This window comes from Camarhynchus parvulus, chromosome 5, assembly GCF_901933205.1.
Source record: "Camarhynchus parvulus chromosome 5, STF_HiC, whole genome shotgun sequence".
Classification (NCBI taxonomy): Eukaryota; Metazoa; Chordata; class Aves; order Passeriformes; family Thraupidae; genus Camarhynchus; species Camarhynchus parvulus.
This window is the reverse complement of record NC_044575.1, coordinates 53194990-53214663: the sequence shown is the minus strand read 5'-3', so window position 1 is coordinate 53214663 and position 19674 is coordinate 53194990. Positions and strand designations below refer to the sequence as shown.

At 42.9% G+C, this 19674-nt stretch overlaps 1 protein-coding gene across 3 annotated transcripts in view; it reads left to right on the top strand.

Moving 5' to 3' along the window:
• AKT1 (AKT serine/threonine kinase 1) overlaps positions 1-16372 on the top strand; it is a 79044-nt gene extending 62672 nt beyond the window's left edge. For all 3 annotated transcript variants that reach the window (XM_030948563.1, XM_030948561.1, XM_030948562.1), the window contains exons 11-14: positions 1907-2121; positions 9387-9474; positions 14385-14487; positions 15027-16372. In XM_030948563.1, the coding sequence (XP_030804423.1) occupies positions 1907-2121; positions 9387-9474; positions 14385-14487; positions 15027-15106 (486 nt within the window). In that variant the 3' untranslated portion in view covers positions 15107-16372. The remainder of the gene's footprint in view (positions 1-1906; positions 2122-9386; positions 9475-14384; positions 14488-15026) is intronic.
• Positions 16373-19674: the final 3302 nt, after the last annotated feature.

The following is a 19674-nucleotide window of genomic DNA, read 5'->3' as shown; positions in this document are numbered from 1 at the left end:
AGGGCTGCCGTGCCTCGGGAAGGACAGGGCCGGCTCCTGGAATCCCTGAGCTGCATTGTCACACAATGTCCGTGGTGAGCCTAGGGCTGCCGTGCCTCGGGAAGGAAGGACGGGGCCGGCTCCTGGAATCCCTGAGCTGCATTGTCACACAGTGTCCATGAGCCGAGGGCTGCCGTGCCTCGGGAAGGAAGGACAGGGTTGGCTCCTGGAATCCCTGAGCTGCATTGTCACACAGTGTCCATGAGCCGAGGGCTGCCGTGCCTCGGGAAGGAAGGACGGGGTTGGCTCCTGGAATCCCTGAGCTGCGTTGTCACACAGGGTCCATGAGCCGAGGGCTGCCGTGCCTCGGGAAGGAAGGACGGGGCTGGCTCCTGGAATCCCAGCCGGCGGCAGCTGTGCCGGCCGCGTCCATGGAGGGGGCAGCTGCAGAGCCAGCTGTCGTTTGGTGTGAATCATACGGCCGGGGATGCTGGAAATAGACCGACGTGGGGTAATCCAATACCTGGCAGCCTTTTGATTTTTACTGCAGGCCCTCTCCCTCGTTCAGATAATTAAGGGGAATAATTAGTGAATAAAGAGAGGCAGAGTGCAAACAGTTGTTCTGTGAAGTGCTTCGATGGTGCTTTTTTATGTGCAAAACCTTTAAATCAAGATTTATAAGATGTAAAGGCCTTGCTTTTGTTAAACTTGCACTGACTTGGGCTCTTTTACCTTTTTAATTTTGAATGTTAAGTATTCTGAATCGCAGGAATGTAAAGCTCACACAGACACTGTCCAGTGAGAAAACAGGGTGGTGGTGCAGTTGTGGTTCATGCTCTTGGCAAGAGTAAGCAGCTCAGTGCAGGTCCCTGCAAAGAGCAAAGATGATAACTAAAACCTGAGGACAGGGTTTGGAACATGAGATGTTGGTGTCAGCTACAGACAACTGCAGAGGAGACACAAAGTCTAGAGAAGTCCTGGTAACATCCACTGGCACAGGCCACAAAACACTCCCCACTCCCTTCAGCAACCCGCTGTGCACAAGATCAGAAATGCACTGTGGCAGGGCTTCTCTGGAGCAAGCAGGAGAGGTGGAGAGAGCTGCTGGGGTCCTGAGCCCCTGCACCAGCCGCTGCTTTGCTAGGTAGAAGTACCCAGGGGAAGGGAAGAATGAGCTGTGCTGGGCTCCTTTTGCTGTGAGAACTGGCAGAATTCCACCCCACTGACTGTTCCTGTGTTTGCAGCCCTCTGAGCAGAGGCAGGAGTGCCTTTGGAGCAGGGCAAAGGGTTGGAGAGGAAACATTTCCTGACAGTTTGGCCGCCATTTTACAGCCTGAGAGCCGGTCAAGTGTTAGAAGTGTTGTTCTGGCTCTTAGTGTTTTATATAGATTAGTCATTGAGTATTTGTGGGTGGTCTTTCAGGATGTGCAGAGCCACAACTTTGGGGTGCAGGTTGATAAGAAGATGATGGATATCTTTGGCTTTTTGCTTGTGAAGGAACAGGTTCATGGCCTTTTCTTCATGTACTGGCTCCTTGGTGGGTTGGGATTTTTTCTAAAAACTTGGATCCCGTTTGGAACAGTTTGTGATGAATAAGTGAGAGTTTAACAGCTAGCTCTGTAATGTGAGAAGAGTTCTTGGCCTTTGGACTTTCAAAGTTGTGCTTATCATGACTGTAATGTGAGGGAGGATGGGAGAAAGAAGACAAGGAAGCTGCTGTAACACTCCTGCTGCCTCCTTTTCCCCCCTCTGCTCACTCAGGGTGGTGAGCGTGGATGCCAGTTCTTTTCACATGGTTCTTCTGCAGATACTCTGCTGGTAGATATGGCTGTGTGATCAAAGATGGACTTGCTGGGGTAAATTTTGCTTCATGTGTTCATGCCTGGTGTGGGAGTATCTTCTAAAGCCTTTTCCTTGCAATTTGCAGGTTCTGGAGGATAATGACTACGGCCGTGCAGTGGACTGGTGGGGATTAGGAGTTGTGATGTATGAAATGATGTGTGGACGGCTCCCTTTCTACAATCAGGACCATGAAAAGCTCTTTGAACTGATCCTTATGGAGGAGATCAGATTTCCACGCACATTGTCACCTGAAGCAAAATCCCTCTTGTCAGGTTTGCTGAAGAAAGATCCTAAGCAAAGGTGAGGCTGTTGCTTAATAGTTGCACTTTTTAAAGGTATTTGAGACAAAATTGTAATTTAATTTTTAATCTATTCAAATTGATTATCCAACAAGATGCAGCAAATGGATCTGCTCATTTATTTCAAACTTTTTAAATGAGCCGACGGCGTAAATAGTGACACAAAGCAGCTTTGGTGCTAAACTTCAGAGTATGGTGGCTGCCATTATAGCCTGGGAAAAGCAAGTTAACCCCACCTTTGCCTGTAATGAATCCAGTGGCTGCTGTGTTGCTCTACACCAAATACTTTTGCCTTCTGTTGCAGTTGAGACTGCTGTCCCTTTCCTGAATTTTTGTCTAGATCTGTGCCAGTGTTTTAGCGTCCTGCTTTGGACAGTAGGTGGTGGTGTTTGTACCATGTTTGTAGTGGAGTTTATACCATGCTCAATTGACTTTTCCTATTTCCTCCTTTTATTTTTGTTTTTCTTTTATTGCTGTATTTTTTTTTAAAAATAACCCTTGATTTAAAAACAGAAAAAAACACAAAAGAAGCCCCTAATAGCTAACAAACAGAAAATGGAACAAGATCCAAAAAGGATGTTGACCTTCACAGAGATAAACATCAGTTTAAAAACCTGCCATCTTGTCAACCCAGACATTTTTAAAACAAATAATATTGTGACTCTGCCCCTGATCTCCTGTCCTGAACCTTCCACTGTTAATAGGCCCCAAGTAGGAAACCTTTCATGTGAGGTGCAAGCAGAGAATTCCGGTTTACTTTCTGGTGTTTGTTTAGTCTCCGTGCTTGTGTGTGCACATAGCAGGAAAATGGGATTGCCACTACCTGGATACTTGGAGCATGGATTTCAGTCATCACTGTAGGGTATTTCCTTCACTATTTTTTGATGGAAAATCCTGCTGGGAGGTCTCATAATGCAAATCCACAGTTTTTAATGTTGGAGGATTCATCTTGGTGGTGCTGTGGGGAATGTGGCCAGCCCTGTACAAGGTGGCAACAGCTGCAGCCCCTCCTGAACCCAGTGCCTGTGAGAGGACCTCCAGGAGAAGGTTGTGTAATTGATGAGCAGCCCCCAGGCTCTGCTCTGCAAGCCTGGCTGCAGCCCCTGCCAAGAGCATTCCTGTCCAGTAAAGCACTGGGTTAAATGCAATTGTGACCCTTTCATAGCTTATTCAGGTGGGGCCTTTCAATCACTGGGAACACAAGCAGCATCTGCTGCAGTTTGTTCTTAAAGGAGCATCTCTGATGAACCAAAATGCAATTTGTTTACAAACAAAGAATACCCACTCGTTTCTAATTACGAGATTTTCCCAATGCCAATAATTACTCCACAATATGCTCACTTTATACAAATAGCCACTTCTTCACATGGATCTTCTGCAGGCTTGGAAGCAGTGCTGCTCTGATCTGGTGGACAGATGATTTTCATGCTGCTGATAGAAATAACTGTTGACTAGACAAGCCTGCACACATGCCTTATTGTAATTATGCCTAATTACACTGGTGCTTCCCAAGCTTTTTTGGATCATGGACTGTTCTTAAATACTGGTTTCTCCCCAGTCACTGTTCCCATAACTTTTTAACTGAAGCTGTGGTTCAGCAAATCCCCTGTGCTTTGTGACATTTCAGGCAGCATGGAGAACTGATCTGGAAGCACTGGAGGTGGAAGTCCTGCATCCTGCCCTTGTAGTGTTATGTTCTTTTTTCTGGGTGGTCTGGGTGCTGGGGAGGATGCCTGGCATAGTTGGTAGTTGACTCACAGTGTGCTCATGGAGCCATATGGACAAAAAACAGCCAGAGAGCTACTGAAATACATTCACTGAAAAGTAATATGTGTGATAGTCTGTGCTTTGGGGAGCCACTGTGTAATTCAGCAGAAATGCCCTCTGGTGCCCAGTGGTGGACAGAAGTTGGTGTCATTGTAAGTGTCAGAATTGGCAGCGTAACTTTGGATGAACTTCAGAGTGAGATGGAGGAGGCAGCCAAAACCATGAGAAAAAGGAAGCTGGGAGGTGTTGTCACTTCCCCTGAAATCATAAAAAAAACCCAACCAACCCAACAATAAAGGTTGATATAATGAAGCTTAGTGCCAAGGATACTTTAGGTTAAATATCAGGGAGCTAGGTAATTGTGATCTGTATCAGTGAATTAAATCTTAAAAATGACCTGTTGCACCTGAGCTGGATGTACTGAAGCAGTGTTAGCACACTCTGTTCAGTAATACCAGTTCAGTCTCAAACTCCCAGGCATATGGAGAAAATGTGAAGAACAATAAATTGCATTCTGCTTTTAATCATGGCTCTTTTCTAAATTTGGTCGTATGAAATCCATTTTGTAAGAGAAAAGGAATTTTGAAGTTTCTTTTGGGATTGATAGAAGTTTATTAATCTTGTAATGTGAGTCCTAATTTTCCTAAGAAGGAAAAAATCTATTCTGTAAATATTTCCTGTTAATGTGACCTGAAATTCCCCTTTGCTGCTTTGTGACATGGATCAAATGAAAGAAGGTAATCAGAGCATATTTTCATACATGAAATAACAAATTTTTTACCTTTTATTGTTCTTCCTGTGTCTGTGGAGACTGCAACCTGTGAAAGTGGGCATGGATGAGAGCACCCCGTGTAAGCGGGCTAAGTTTAGATGGGTGGGTAGGTTTACAATCAGTGTCTTGTAAGCTCTGAATCTTGGCAGGTTTTGAACTTGAGAGAACTTGAGGATGGTTTAATCTGAAGTGCCTTAGTTCCTTGTCATAGGCCAGGGTTGTTGAGCCTCTCTCAGATGGGGTTTGTCACAGGCTGCGTCACCTGCCTCTCTGGTGCTGTTGGACCTTGCCATTCAGCAAGAACAAGAGGAAAATGATGCAGCATTTCAAAAACACCTGTTCAAAAATCTGATGCGCTCAAAGAGTTGCAGTTGTGGCTTTGGAGAGCTGAAGGTGTTCCCTGGGACCTGGTGGTCAGTTCTTGCAGTCACCTGGAGATCTGGTACTTCATTCTTCCCTAGCCATGATGGTTCTTTCCATATCCACATGAAAGTTTGGTCACAGATGTTCAGGAGTGTCAAGAGTCAATCAAGCCCTTACTTGTATAACTCCTTGGTTTTTTCCCTAGTGAAAGGAGGAGATTTGTTGTTAAGCTGTGTGTCTGTGTCCTCTCTGCTGCTCTGCCACAGGAAGCTTAGGTGGCTCTTGAGCACCCTTGCTCTCAGGCACAGGGAGGTCTGCAGCCCTCACAGCCACTGCTGGCATTGGAAGAGTTAGAGGTGACACTTGTGGGGACTTCAGGGGCCTGGAGGTGGTCCCAGCTAGCTATGGCCAGCAGAAGGAGGTAACCTTGAGGAGCTGGTTCTCTTGGACAGCACACTTTATGGACATGAAGAGTTTTGGAGCCACACGTGACAGGTGACTTGTGTGTGCCTTGAGTAGGAAAGTGCTTCTGTCTCCAGACAGCTTCAGGGTCTGTGTAGCAGCTGAAGTGCAAAATGCTCATGTCTTCATGTTTCACCAGGTGCTTTGAGACAGGCTGAGATTTAGCTGTTGTGTATGATAATTTTAGTCTAAATCAGTCCTGTCCACAGTGATTTAGACAAACTCAAACAGTTCTCCCACAGAGATCTAAATTGAAGCTGAGAAAAACATAAAAGGCAAGTTTACAGGAATTTTTTTTCTCCCAGCTTTCCAGAATTTACTATTTTAGAGACTTTCCAAGCTTCACCAACCTCAAACATGACTTCTCTCGATTACTGATGTGAAGTGGGAGCTTTTCAGTGCTTTTTGGATCTACCATGTTTGTGTCACATGCATGTGGTTAATGAAGAAGTGGGGAAGTAAAGCTCAGCAAAGAGCTGGGAGTTAGCTGCATTTGGCTTTCCAAAAGTTTTAATCTCTGAGCAGGAAAGCACCCAAAGACTCTGTGTACAGGGCTTTGGGAAGAATGTGGCCTTTTCCTTCCAAATATGGAATCTTCCAATCATGCTGTTCTCAAAGCCAAAGACAGCTTCTCTGTGCTGATAGTGCCAGTCACAGGAAGCTGATGTGGACAGAGCTCCCAAATCCTTCCTGTGGCTATTAGAAGCCACTGAAGGTAAGGGCCATAGTAAAATAAGCTACTGGTGTCCGTCGTGACTCTATCAGAGAAAGAGAAATGGGAGTCTGTGTGCTTGGAGCTGGTGAACACCAACAGCCTTTGCTGGGCTCTTGTTCTTGAGCCTGGTGGGGATGTTTGTGCCATGGTAGAATCGGGTTTGGGGGCAGGGCTGACTCAGAGAAATCATGTGAAGACAGGGCTGGAAAACCAGCAGTGTGCAGGTTTCTTTTTAAAGAGCTGGGAAGATTCTTTTTAAAGAATGGACCTGGGAGCTGAGCACTGTTTACTTCTACAAGTAAGTGGGCAAGTAGAGATACATTATTTTTCATGTGATCCACTAATTGCAATCTTCTTATGTGTTTGCAGACTATATTTATACATATATTTTAAAAATACAGTACAGCAAATTTTTAGATTTATTTTTATATGATATATCTGTGGAATGATGGCTGATTGCCCTCAGTTTATGGAGCACAGACATTTGTCATTAAATGGTTAAAGGGACTTAAAAGCAATATGCAGTTTCATAAAAATTTAAAATGTGAAAATCATTTCATTTTAATATTGATGTTGCACTTTATTAATAATTTTCACTTTTGGATTTAACTGAAATAAGAAAGTCTTTCAAGTGTAGATAGAAGTTGAATGAATAACCAGAATTGTTTGGTGGTTAGGTTTTGAGGGGTGTTTTTTCTTGTTTTTCTTTAAATTGCTTTTTGGCTTCCATACTTTCTGTTCTATTTCTTTATATACTGTAAATTTCTGTAGCTTTTGCTTTTCAAGTCCTATATATATATACTATTTTTGGTTCTGTCTGAGGACTTTAATGTGCAGAATTTACCTTTATTATCCAAGAACCTCTTCAGAGCTCTTATTTCTGCTGCATTTTACTTTATTTATTGCATGTCCCTATGAAAGACAAACCTGCTGCCCTTTACATTCTCACTGGTGCTTAATGATGATTTTTGTGCTAGTTGCCAATTTAATTCTGTTGTCCTTGAGATGGACCTTTCGTAATAATTCTGAAAAAACAAAACTGTATTTTGGGATAAATCCATATCCAAAATACGAGGTTTCTGTTGTTTTACCATTCACTTTGACTGGATTTATGTAATTTTTAAAAGGTAAGTAAAACATCTGGAGTCTTTCTTGGCATTTCCCTGAATATGTGTTTGCCCTTCATGGAACACAGGCTCGCATTAGATAACATATTCTGCAAAGCACTTGTACATGGCTGCAGCCAGCCAGCCTTCCTGCCTGCTTCTGCAGAACACATTCAGGTGCTTCTTAGCTCAGAGTCACTGCTGAGCTCCTGTGCAGTCTGTTGACATCTGTGGATAAAGAGGATTGACTCCACCCCCTTCATCAGCCATCATCTTTGTGCTGTGGAAGCAACAAGGAGTCTGGCAGAGACTTGGCAAAGCCACTGCACCTGGAGGGAACCAGCCGAGAAGTGATTACTCACAGAGTTTGTTTCTGTTCCCAGGCTGCCCTGGAGTTTGTCTCTGTTCCAGGCTGCTCTGCAGCTGTAGGAAGTGCTGCCAGGCAGATGGGAGAGCTCTTGTCCAGCTTGGTTTGGCCCCTGGGGCTCTAGGGTGGACTTGGGTTGGTCTTAGAGCTCACCTGGGGAGGAGAGAGTCACCCAGGTACTGGAAAGCTGAGGAGCTGTTCCACTGCACATTTCCTAAAGGATGATAGGGAGCAAACCCCTTAGGTCACTGTGGCACTGTAATGGAAGAGGGCAAGGAAGCAAGCACAGCCCCTGGACTGTCAGGCACCTGTGCTGCTGGGTGTCCCTGGTACAGCTGTGGCCTCTGCCAGTTTGCTTTCTCTGAGATGGTGCTCAGGCATGGCTGAGGGCTTGAATGCTTCAGGATCCATTCCCAGTGAGCACTGAGAACAAAGTGTCACAGTATTTGACTTTTCCATGCTGAGCTGTCATCCAGTGCTGTCCCAACAGCGTTGTGCTTTCATACTGTATTCCAGAGCATGCAGTCTCAAGCAGTAAAAATGCCACTTCAATGGGTTTTAGCACAACCTTCATATTTTCTCTGATATTTTGAACCAAATTCCTCCCCTCTGTCCCCAGATAATCATGACCTGGGGCATGGGCTTACCACAGGTGGCCCAGAGGACATTCAGGGCCAGATGTTGTGCACAATGGATGAGGCCTGGCCAGGTGTTGGCTCCAGGCCCAGAGAGCAGGCCTTGTCCCTGATGTCTGTAACAGTATAACTCTAGCCTGGGTCTTGTAGAGTCATTGCTTCAAGCTCTTGAAATGGGGTCAGTATCTCAGCTTGCAAGTGGCACCAGGCATGGGAGAACAGGCAGATCCTAGAGATCAGCGTGGGTGAACATGGTAACACCTGAGCATTGTTTTAACCTTGTTACCTGAGTCTCCTCCTGATTACCCAGTATCTGTTTTGTTTTCTCAATGCCTCCTTTGCTTGCAGATGTGGTTCAGTCTTTTAGAGAACGTTTTAACCTCCACAGCAAAATTTAAGCATCAGTTAGCTCAACACTGCAGCAAAACTGATTGCATCTATAAGCTGTGTGGACAGTTTTATTTTGGAATAAAAGTGCTTTATCTTGATATACCTCAAGTCAATAAAACACCCTTTGTGCTTTCCTGAAGCCAAGGAAGAGGAAAGATTTGCATATGCTGTGATATTATCACTGCAGTTGTCAACTGTTTTCTTTAATGGAAATTTAAATCAGGTTGCATAAATCAGTTTGCCTTAAAAAGCCTTGTCTCTCTTTCACTTCAAATTCAGTTTTACTGCTGGCATCACTGTGCTCTAGAAGACTGTAAGGGGTAGTTGCATGTTAATGTAGAGGGAAGGATCTGTGCCTCAGACCTTTTACTTTACAGGATCTGCTGTGGTCCCCAGGACAGCATCATTCCTGAAGGGCAGTTTTTTTGAACTGTGGTTATTGTTTTTCTTTGTCTAAGAGAGACATTTTTTTCTAATTCTGTTTGTTAGTATGTTTTTAAATCTTTTAGTGGAGCTGTGTTGAAGCCTAAAATAGGCCTTGCACAAAAAACCAAACACACAGCAAATGCTAGAACTGCTCCCAAATGCATTATATAAACTCCAAATTTCTTCAGTACACTGCAATAAAAATTGTATTAGAAAAAAATAACTGTACTCAAACATTTAATTACTTATGTTGCCTCCTACAGGTTAGGTGGTGGTCCTGATGATGCCAAGGAGATTATGCAGCACAAATTCTTTGCTGGCATTGTTTGGCAAGATGTATACGAGAAAAAGGTATTTATACAACTGTTCTCCCAAGGTGAATTGTAGCTGTGGATGTATCAAATGTTTCAGATTTTGTTGCTCTCTCAAGATACACAGAAACCCTCTACAGAAAAGGTTTGCAGTTGTTTTTAGCAACAACTTAAAATACTGTGATCAGATTACTTCTGGATTTTTATTTTGCAATGATAGGAGTATCTTTTAATGAGATACGTGGTTTTATGGCTCAGTAAATAGGATGTAATCAAAATAGCTTCCAAATTTAGAGTATATAAACTTTTAAAATGGCTTTTCCTATGAACTCTTGCTGCCATTTCTTGCTGTTGACTGAAGCATCCCTTGCAACCCAAGAGTGGCTGTTGGTTCCTGAGCATCTGAAGCCAAACTTCCTTGAGGGAATAGTAGAAGATGGGCTCTTCTTTCCCATTCCACTTTTCCTGCCTTTTCAATCTAATGTTGTCAGCATTCAAGACAAGTCCAAAGACTAGACTTACATCAATCCAAGCCTAATACTTTTTTGTGTGTGGCAAAGGACTGATATGACGTGTCTGCACTTGGTGGTATTTCTCATGGGTTTTCTTTGAGACCCACTGGGTTTGTTGGCTTTTCAGTAGGAGCCACTGAAGTCAAAGAGCCCAGCCCTTCCTGTAAGAATGTGTTTCATCAGTTGTCTGTGCCTCACTGCCCCTTCCTTCTCAGATAACTATTTCACACCTCCAAGATGCCCTGCTTTGTGCTCTAAGGGTGGTGTGCTGTTGTCCTCTCAGATTCAATTCTCAGCAGCCACATTCTCATAACACTCATGAAATGCAGCCAAACGTGTATCTGCTGATTCAAGGCTCCCATCTACTGGTGCCACATGATCTCACTCTATTCCAGCCTTGCCTGATTTCCCTCCTTCCCCCAGCAGTCCCTCGTGGTATCAGATCTCATTTGATCTCTAAGTACAGTTTGGTTTTCCCTCGAGTTGGTGGGAGCAGGTAAGAAACTTGGCAGAAACGGAGTTCCCATATTGTAGTGGGAGCATTGTCCAGTGCCTGTATACAGCTACAGAGAGGGCTCTGTTTCCTCACAGATCTGTGTGGCTAAAAGAACTGAAAAATCATAAAACAAGTTTTTGTGCCTTGAGAGTGTGGATAAGACATTAAGACCTCAGTCCTTTCAGAGCATCCCTTGAGGGAGAGCTGCATGCAGTCATGAGGGCAGGAGAGGGTTCCGTGGAGTTTATTCAGTATAACATGAAAAGAAGATCTGAATTCCTATTTTAAACAGGAACTTGTCCCCATTTTTACCAGCTGACAAACTGAATGCTTGAGGGTTTGCTGTTTTGTGCAGTTTAAGGTAAAAAGCTGATAGTGGGGCTCAAATATTTTGAGTAAAGTTATTTGTCATTTGGTAGTAGTCCCAGTTCCCTGAACAGAAGAGAAATCACACAAACTGGAGGTAATGTTTAATTTATCCATAGCACTGAGAAAGCCTTCATAAGTTGTTCTATAGTGGTAATGATTGAGATTATTCTGAAAACTATCAGGAAATCTGAAATACTTGCATCTTTTAGAGAAAACTGTGTGCTAATTGAGACTCTCCCTGACCTTGGCCTATCCAAGGAGTCCACATCCTGGCTTTGCTTGTGTCCCATTAGTGTTTGCATCTGAGGCAGGCACACTGTGCAAATGGAGAGCCTGTGAGTAGTTGCTGCCCACATTCTGGTGGTCCAAAGAGGGCCCTGCAGCATTTAGCTGAAGTGCAGTCCCATGGATTAAAGCTGCATTTTGTCAGCTGCTGAGAGCTGTTTGTGTGCTAAGCTTGGTTCCCCACCATCTCCAGCAATGCTGGGTATGTGTATGAGTATGGGCTTGGGTAATCCAGAACGTTTGCTTTGTAATTAAGCTTTTTGGAAACATAACTTTGCTTTAAATTATAAGGAGCTTTGAATAACAGGGGTTGTCCCCCAAATTTAAAATGTTTATTAGGCTAAATTGGAAGAGTGCTGTCTGTCTCTGGTGCAGAGAAAGGTGCAGTTTAATTTGCAGTATTTTGCCCACCCACAAGCAAAACATACTCAAAGAGCTTTTAATCACACAGGGATTTTTTTCAGGTCCCTTTTTTCTCTTAAACCAGCATGAGCCTGTGGGTACCAGTGCTGGTCTGCAGCCGTGGGAGGCTACAGGTGGCACCTCCCTGCCAGTTGAACTGCAGAGCTATTGCAGTGACAGCTTCCCAGTAAAGTGACATATTTGCTTGTTAAAGCCAGCGTTGGAGCTTTTTGCGGCTTCCCCTCTGTTTCCAGCTTAGCGCTCAGAATTTGACAGCGAGGGGGAAAAGATGTCTTGTGGGTGCATCATAATCTGTCTCAAATTGCTTTTAACAGATACTAAAATAAAAAGGAAAATGATCCAGGCAGTGCTAGCCCATTCCACATTTGTGCTGGCTTGGGATTGCTGCTCCGAGTCACTCCAATGTGCTCAGTTCAGGTGGCTGCTGCAGTGCCCAAGCCCTAAATCACTCCGAGCTGTGCACAGCAAGCAGAGCAACTGGGGGCACTGTGAGTGCCAAAACCACCATTAGCTTAAAAGGACAGATAGAGCTTCACACACACACATGCACAGCCTGTCAAACCCAGGGTTGCTTTGGGAAGTAGGCAGAAGCTGCTGCAAAGAGAGAGAGAGGGAATAGAGTTACGTGAGGAAGAATATTCCTGCCTCACAGGGCTTTTATATGTAATATGTTGGTGTGATTTGATTGAGAAGTGTTACTAACATTATAATGTAAAGCATTCCCTCTTCAATAGCTTCAGGGGACTGCAAGGCTCAGAGTAACTCCTGACTTTGGGATATCCTATTTCCTGTTCCTTTTTAAATTCATGACATAAAGACCACTTCTGAGGATATATTTTTTTGTGAGGGTAATGTACCCAGCTCCTTTAAGCCATTCTTGGGCACAGAGAATTGTGAGTAATTGGGAAAAAAAGATGATAAATATATACTATAATTGTGTTCTCTTATAATAAACAGAGCTTTTATGCTCCGATTTTAAATGGTAAATGTTTCTTTGTATGTGGGAGCACTGCCATATGTATACATTACGTTTCTTACTGTCTTTACATTGAAAATGAACACATTTGATTGGATTGCTGTTCATAAGACAGGACACTGTTAGGTGCTCTCAAAACAGATCAGAAAGACCATCCTGGTAATAGGGAGCTTGAAAGTTGGCAAATGATTCTTCACATCCAAGCAGGAGGTAGAGTGGGATGTGGGGAAGAGGTGTTTTGTGTATTCAAGATTTGCTGATGTTTTCCAGGTAGTGATTTCTGTCGGTGTCGTTCTTGTTTGTACAAATGCAGAAGTGCATGTCTTGGGGTCACTGCATCATTCCATCCATGGAGCAATTTACCATCCACCTTGCTAAAACTCTCCCTGCAGTTTTGGATTGGAAGCTTGAGGCTTCCTCAGTCACGCTCCTGAATTGCTGCCCGGTGTGGCTGTGCGCTATTAAAAGATGGCCATGCATAACCCCGGTCGTGGGTGAGCAGGATCCCAGCCCTGTCCCTGTGCTTGGGAGGGCTCAGAGCCCTGTGCACATCCTGGTTCTGCCCCCCATGCAGGGGAAGGTGGGCAAGGTCTGAATCCTTCTCCAGGGCCCTCCAGAGTTGTCCGCGTTCCAAGTGTGTGCATCTGTATGCAGCCAGCTCCCCATCCCGCTTCCCAGGCGCACTCCTCCTCCAGCCCCAGCCAGGCAGCTCCGCTCCATCTGGAGCTGCTCTCGCCAGAGCTTGCCTAGGTACCCATGGATGATTTCCAGCCTGTCTGCCTGAGTTTCAGGAATAAACCCCAACAAGTGCAGCTCCTGGTGTAGCAAGAGGAGGATGTTCACTGCTGACTGGGCTCAGGTTTTTGTAAGCACTCCAGGTTTTCGAAGTTCAGAGTTGACATCAAACTGCTTTTGGGGACTGTGGTATTTTCAGGGTCCCCCGTGGCAGGAAGGACTGATGAAGCTGACTCCATGTTCTTAGAAGGCTAATTTATTATTTTATGATATTATAGTATATTAAAGAATACTATACCAAACTATACTAAAAAATAGAGAAAGGATACTTACAGAAGGCTGAACAAGATACTAATGGAAAACTCATGACTGTCTCCAGAGTCCTGACACAGCTGGACAGTGATTGGTCATTAAGTCAAAACAATTCACATGTTGCATAAACAATCTCCAACCACATTCCAAAGCAGCAAAACACAGGAGAAGCAAATGAGACAATACTGTTTTCCTTTTTCTCTGAGGCTTCTCAGCTTGCCAGGAGAAGAAATCCTGGTGAAGGGATTTTTCCAGAAATTATGACTGTGATAGGTGACCAGGAATATTAAAGATTAGTGTTGCTGCTGCCTTGGCCTAGATTCTGCTGGGTTGGTCAGACCTCCAGTGTGAGCTGCCTGGGCACAGTAGCACTGTAGCTGAAACTTCCTGGTGAATGTTACAGCCCTTGTGGTGATACACAGGGTTAGCTGATAAGTTTCATATCACTAAGCATCTTTCTTACTTCTTAAGCATTTTCATCCTCCTTAAGCATAAATCTGACTAGATGAGGTTGACAGTTTCCATATAATTATGTGGGGAACTAGTATGTGTTGTTATTTTTAAACACTGGTCAGCATGTATTACTTGAAGAAATTTTAGGATTCTAAGTTTTCTTTGTGCAGTTAAATCCTAGAGAAAAAAAAATGCCTTAAATGCCCCATAAATAGTAAGTGCACACCTAAGTATTTTTACTGTATATGCTTCCTTCGTGAACTGGTGTTTTTTAGACATTTTAGGAAGGTAGAAAAAGGCACTGTAGCTTATAACTGTGTCAAATTCTACTTGTTTCAAACAGCACTGCAAGAACCTGTAAATGGACACTTTTTTTTTCCTTTCCTTAGCTTGTACCTCCATTCAAGCCACAGGTTACATCTGAAACAGATACAAGATACTTTGATGAAGAATTTACAGCACAGATGATAACAATCACTCCTCCTGACCAAGGTAAAGTTTTTCCAAATGTTTCCCACTGTGTTCTCCACACCACCAGAAATAATTTGCTCTGATAGGTCTCTTCAGCCCATATGAAAAAGTATCAGTTTAAACTTGAGGGTTTTCCATACGTATTTGACCAAGAAGTTGGTAAAATGAAAAACCTGTTTAATAAGAGTGAAATTATTTGTACTGTGGTCTTTTCCAAATCTGCACACTCCCACTGGAAATCAGTGATAAAAATGTTTAGCTCTTGTCCATATCCACACACACTGTGTATATGCAAGCAGTCAGTTGAGCACGGGCTAATGTCTCATCAAAATATTGTATTTTTGTGATAACTGAGCATGTTCAATGCTCTCAAATAGCAATTGCCAGAAAATTCAGAACAGTGAGGAGTGTGGATTTAAGCAATGCAGCTCCTAGCAATTTTAAATTGCTATTTCTATTTTCTGAAATAATTTTACCGTGCATATTATCTTATTGTTGATTTGCTGAAAATAAAACTAAATGTAGCAAATGTTACCTAATGTTTTTTATTCCTCTTTCAGATGACAGCATGGATTGTGTAGATAACGAGAGAAGACCTCATTTTCCTCAGTTCTCCTACTCAGCCAGTGGAACCGCTTAATGTTTTGCCATTCAGAAACAAAACAGACTGCATTTTGGGGACCTTACTTCAATGGACACTAGAGAACTTTCTATATTATCAAGTTACAAACTGTGTTTGTATTACGACTTAGATGAATTTGTAGGAAGCCTCACAGATTCTGTATTTAAAACAATTCTTTGATGCGTTTTTGAGGAGAACAAATCCATTCTTTAAGTATTATGTCAAGGCTTTTATGCTGAATCACCATAGGTTTTTAAGAATATACACCAAAACTGTTTACTTTAGAAATAATTAAGGTATTCAACATATCAGCAACTCTGACCAGAAAATCCCCTTATTTTATTTATTTCGTACAGTTCATTATCTAAATACAGAATCTGCACTCTGATCAATTAGATTTATATAGGAAGATATAAGACTTTAGTAGCTAGTGCAATAATATAAGCAACAAAGTGAACAAACTCTGGAGGGTTAAGGTTCAAACTCATTTTGGACAGCAGTGAAGTGTCATCCAACTCCAGAAAACCAACTATAGGAACAGCATTAATGGCCTCAGTGAGGTAAATCAAAAAGCAAAAGTTATTTTTGTTATAACATCTGCTACAAGACATTACATATCAAACTGAATCCGGTGGGATTGCCATGCCTTACAGATGAGTATTTCATTCTAGGCAGTGCATTCTAATTATTCCGTTTGCATAGAATCTAGGAATACTTCATAGGATTGGCTTCTCAGAACCTAGAAAACGCTTGATTTACCAATCTAATATGAAAGGCAACAACACAAAATCACCCACTTTCACCACTGTACAGAAATACCACACAGGTCTAAGTGAGCAATCATCCTCATGAGCAAGTCAGCCAGACACGAGTACATTTGGCGCTGAAGTAATGACTTGTTGCCGCTTTTTTTTTTTTACGAAAAGATATATGAATATATATAAACACTTAATGAATTTTTGCATCATGCCAGATCATTTCTTCTTTCTTGAGTGTGCATTAAAGGTATCAGCCAACAGTTCATGGTGCCTTCTCACTCTTGAAGATTCAGTTTAACAGTGTTTCCCATGTATAAAAAAAACTAGGTTGAAACTTCATATGTGTTTGAATAATAATGGTGTTCAAAAAGTGAACTCTTTTTTTGTTTTTCATTTTTAATCTTAGTGGGAAATTCCCCACACCCTATTTTTGTTGTATCATGTTTCTTTGTAATTTTCATAAAAGCAGTCTTATTCTGTCTCTGCTGCAAATAAAGTTATTCCATTGTAGGTTGCGTTCTTTAAATTGTGCTTTTTTTTGTTTTTTCATTCTCTTGACTGTATAAAAAATGATGACATGTATTCCATTTAAGTAGCATTTAGTATTTTTATTTGAAAGGAATTATATTATGAAAACCCTCTCTTCCCCTCTCCATCAGACACTGCTGTGCTTGCACAGAGAGCCCATCATCTTGACTTTTTTTAACAACATTCAACTCTAGTATTTTTACTATGATACGAAAGTTTCCCTCCAAATACTTAAATAAAATTGCTTTAATGAGTTAGGTTCTTATTTCTTGTGGTAAGAGCCTTCTGAATTTGTAGACATGTAACAACTGCTCCAGTTTCTCAAGTTTGATGTGCGTATCACTGAGGGATTCAGGTTGTTCTGTTCCTCCTCAGTTGTTTCATCTCTGTGCTGATCATTATGCAAAGATAATTTTGGAAAACGCTTGTTCAGAGAAAAGCAACCTATGCCAGGAATAAATTGTCTTGAGGTCAATGAGGACTGGCCTTGTTTTGCTGCCCTCCTGGTGCCAGCAAAAGGCCCTGATCTGCAAAGGTATTTCTGTTCCACCACCCGGGCCAGTCTGTGCTGCACAATCTCTAACAGTCTCCAGGCACTAATGTTAATCACAGCTGGGAGGTGGTTACAGGAGGCTGGAATGTCCTATTTCAAACAAGAATACAAAGAACAAGATACGAACATCCAAGAACAACTGCAGTGTGCTTCAGAATAAGCAGCAGGAACTGCAAGTGTGGTAAGCCGTTAGACATCCAGCACATTTTTTGGTTCAAAGAATAAGCTGCAATTCCCAGTGCAATTTACTGTGTGTTTATGCAAGGAGGGAGGGGAAGAGGAGATCTGTGTCTCTGTAGGACTGGTGCTGGACAGCCTGTCCCGTTCAGCAGGTCTGATCTAACTGCTCTCCTTCCTTTGCTTCCAAGCCTTCATCTACATCTCCAGCCAGCCCAGGGACCAAGTCCAAGGAAACTTCTGCAAGTCTACAAGTCTTGACAAGTTCTGAACCAACACAACTTTGTGCATCCAAATATAGGCAACACTACTGAGCAAAGGTTACCATTATCTGCCCCAGGAAAATCTGCTCTGTCAAATGCAGGAGCAGGCATGGATCAGGTTGTTTTGTTGAGGCTGATTATGTCTCAATGTTTTTCTGCCAGTTGTTGCTAATGGATTGTTTTAATTCCCTTATATAAAATGGAACTCAAAAAAAAAAAAAAAAAAGCTGCCAGAAATCTCTGAATCTTAATATTGTTAGCAACTGAGAGCTGTGAGGGCCACACCTGAATGCTGGGTCTTCTGGCCACATTCCCTCATTTTGCCAGTGCTTGTTCTAAATACCCTACTTGTTGTCCATAATTGAATGGTTATGGCTGTTCTAGCTGTATATCTGCAAACATAAAATGTGTTCCTTACATTTTTAACACAGCAAATCCTTTTTGTACCATAGATGCAGAGACTGTTTAAATCTTGCATGTTTCTTTAGCTCTTTGATTTAAAACCCCAAAAATTTTCTAACAGTTGTCTACAGCCAGAACCTCCCCATTCTTCCTTCAAGCATTGAAAAATGTCATCTTGCTCTGGTATTGCACATTGCAGCAAAGCTGGTGCATCCCAGGTTCTGAACACCAGTGCTGGATCTATGTTACAGCCCAGGAATGTCGCTGTAAATTTGAACTCTGAGAAAAACGGGAAAAGCCCCTTGGCAAGAGCACATGGGTAAGTTCTCTGTGTGCCTGTGACTGCAGTCTGGAGCTGAGGTCAGGTGGCAGTGGTTGAAACAGTTACACTCCTCTGAGTGCACCTTGGGGTTGAGACATGGGCTGGAGCCAGGTAATTCTGCAAATTCCATTTTATACTCCCTGGTGTAACTAAAGCATCCAGTACAATCCCATTAGGATAAGACAGGCTGTTCTCCCTTCAAAGTGGATGAAGATAACTCTGGTTCATAGCATTCCAAACTTTGCACAAACTGTGACCTCTACCCCCCACCCCCCAGTACAATAAGCAGCTTTTTCTTCATTTTTCTTTCTGCACCTTCACTCCTTCAGCAGGTGACCTCCACCTGCTCTCCATCTCTCTTACCTGCCTTGAGTTCTAGCTGTTTTTTGAATTTGTTCACAGTTTTCCATCTGAGAAACAAATTATGATAGTGTTGGAGGTCTAGGGGCAAAACCTTGCCTGGATTGTTTGAATTGGACGGTCCTTGTTCTAACCAGTGGGAAATTTTGTCTGCTGCTTTGGCTTGTGCCCATGTGTTGAAGTGCTCAGTACACCAGCACTGTGTTTTCATACTCCTGAGCGTTTGTGGGGCCTTCTCAATCTTTGTCAGAGAAAATACCCTTTGCTTCTTAGAGAGCACATGCCAAAACAGATTTTTATCTCCAGTAGCTGGCTGTAGGATGGTGGTCTCAGATCAGAGGTCACAGCCCACAGTGGGAGTGCAAACTCCAAGGAGACAGAGGTGCAGAGGGGGAGCCCATACACAGAAAGTGCCTGTGCAAGTTGTACAGATCTGCCTGAGAAGTTTGGGAAATGATGATTTAGCAGGTCCAGATTATTTCACTGTATCTAGAAGAGCTTCAAAGGTGAAAACAAAATTGAAGAAACAGGCGAATGTGAAGGATCTTGTTTCTTCAGCGTCGCAAATGAGTGTTTGTCTTCCACTTCGAGCTCAATTTTTGTAATAACAGGGAGGTTAATTGCCACGAGGAGTAACAGGCGAGGAACACACAGTGCCTGTAGCGAGCGGGGTTATTGTCCCCCTGCAGCTGAGAGTGCAGCCCTGTGCCCGCTCTCTGCTGCAGCATATGCTGCATTCTAATCAGCTGATGGCTGCTTGCTCTCTGCCCAAAATCATTCTCAACAAATGCAATTTGTTACAGTAGTTCCTGCTTGACACTTTTAAAAATTTCTGTAACTGATGGTCAACACCCTGGTTTTGTGAGGGTGGTGGGTTCTTAAGGACCAAATCAAGGTATTCATGTGTAAAAACTCCACTTCCCTCTGTGGTTTTTCAGCCTGCACATAGCTCAGTTCTGTTTCCCGTTTGCTGAAGTGCTGCTTCACATGGGGTTTTTTTGCCTGTAACTGGGGTTTTTTTGCCTACTCCCAAAGATGGGCTTTGTGCTAAATGTAACCCTGTTTTCCACACTTTCTTGATGTTTTTGTCAGGTTACTGTAACTGCTTGTAATGCTGCGTTTCACTGGGGCTTTGAGTTTGTTTCAAGAAGATAAATGGCAACACAGCATTTGCTGTATTTTCTGGATTTTGAAGGTCTGTCAAATTCTCCACATATTAATAC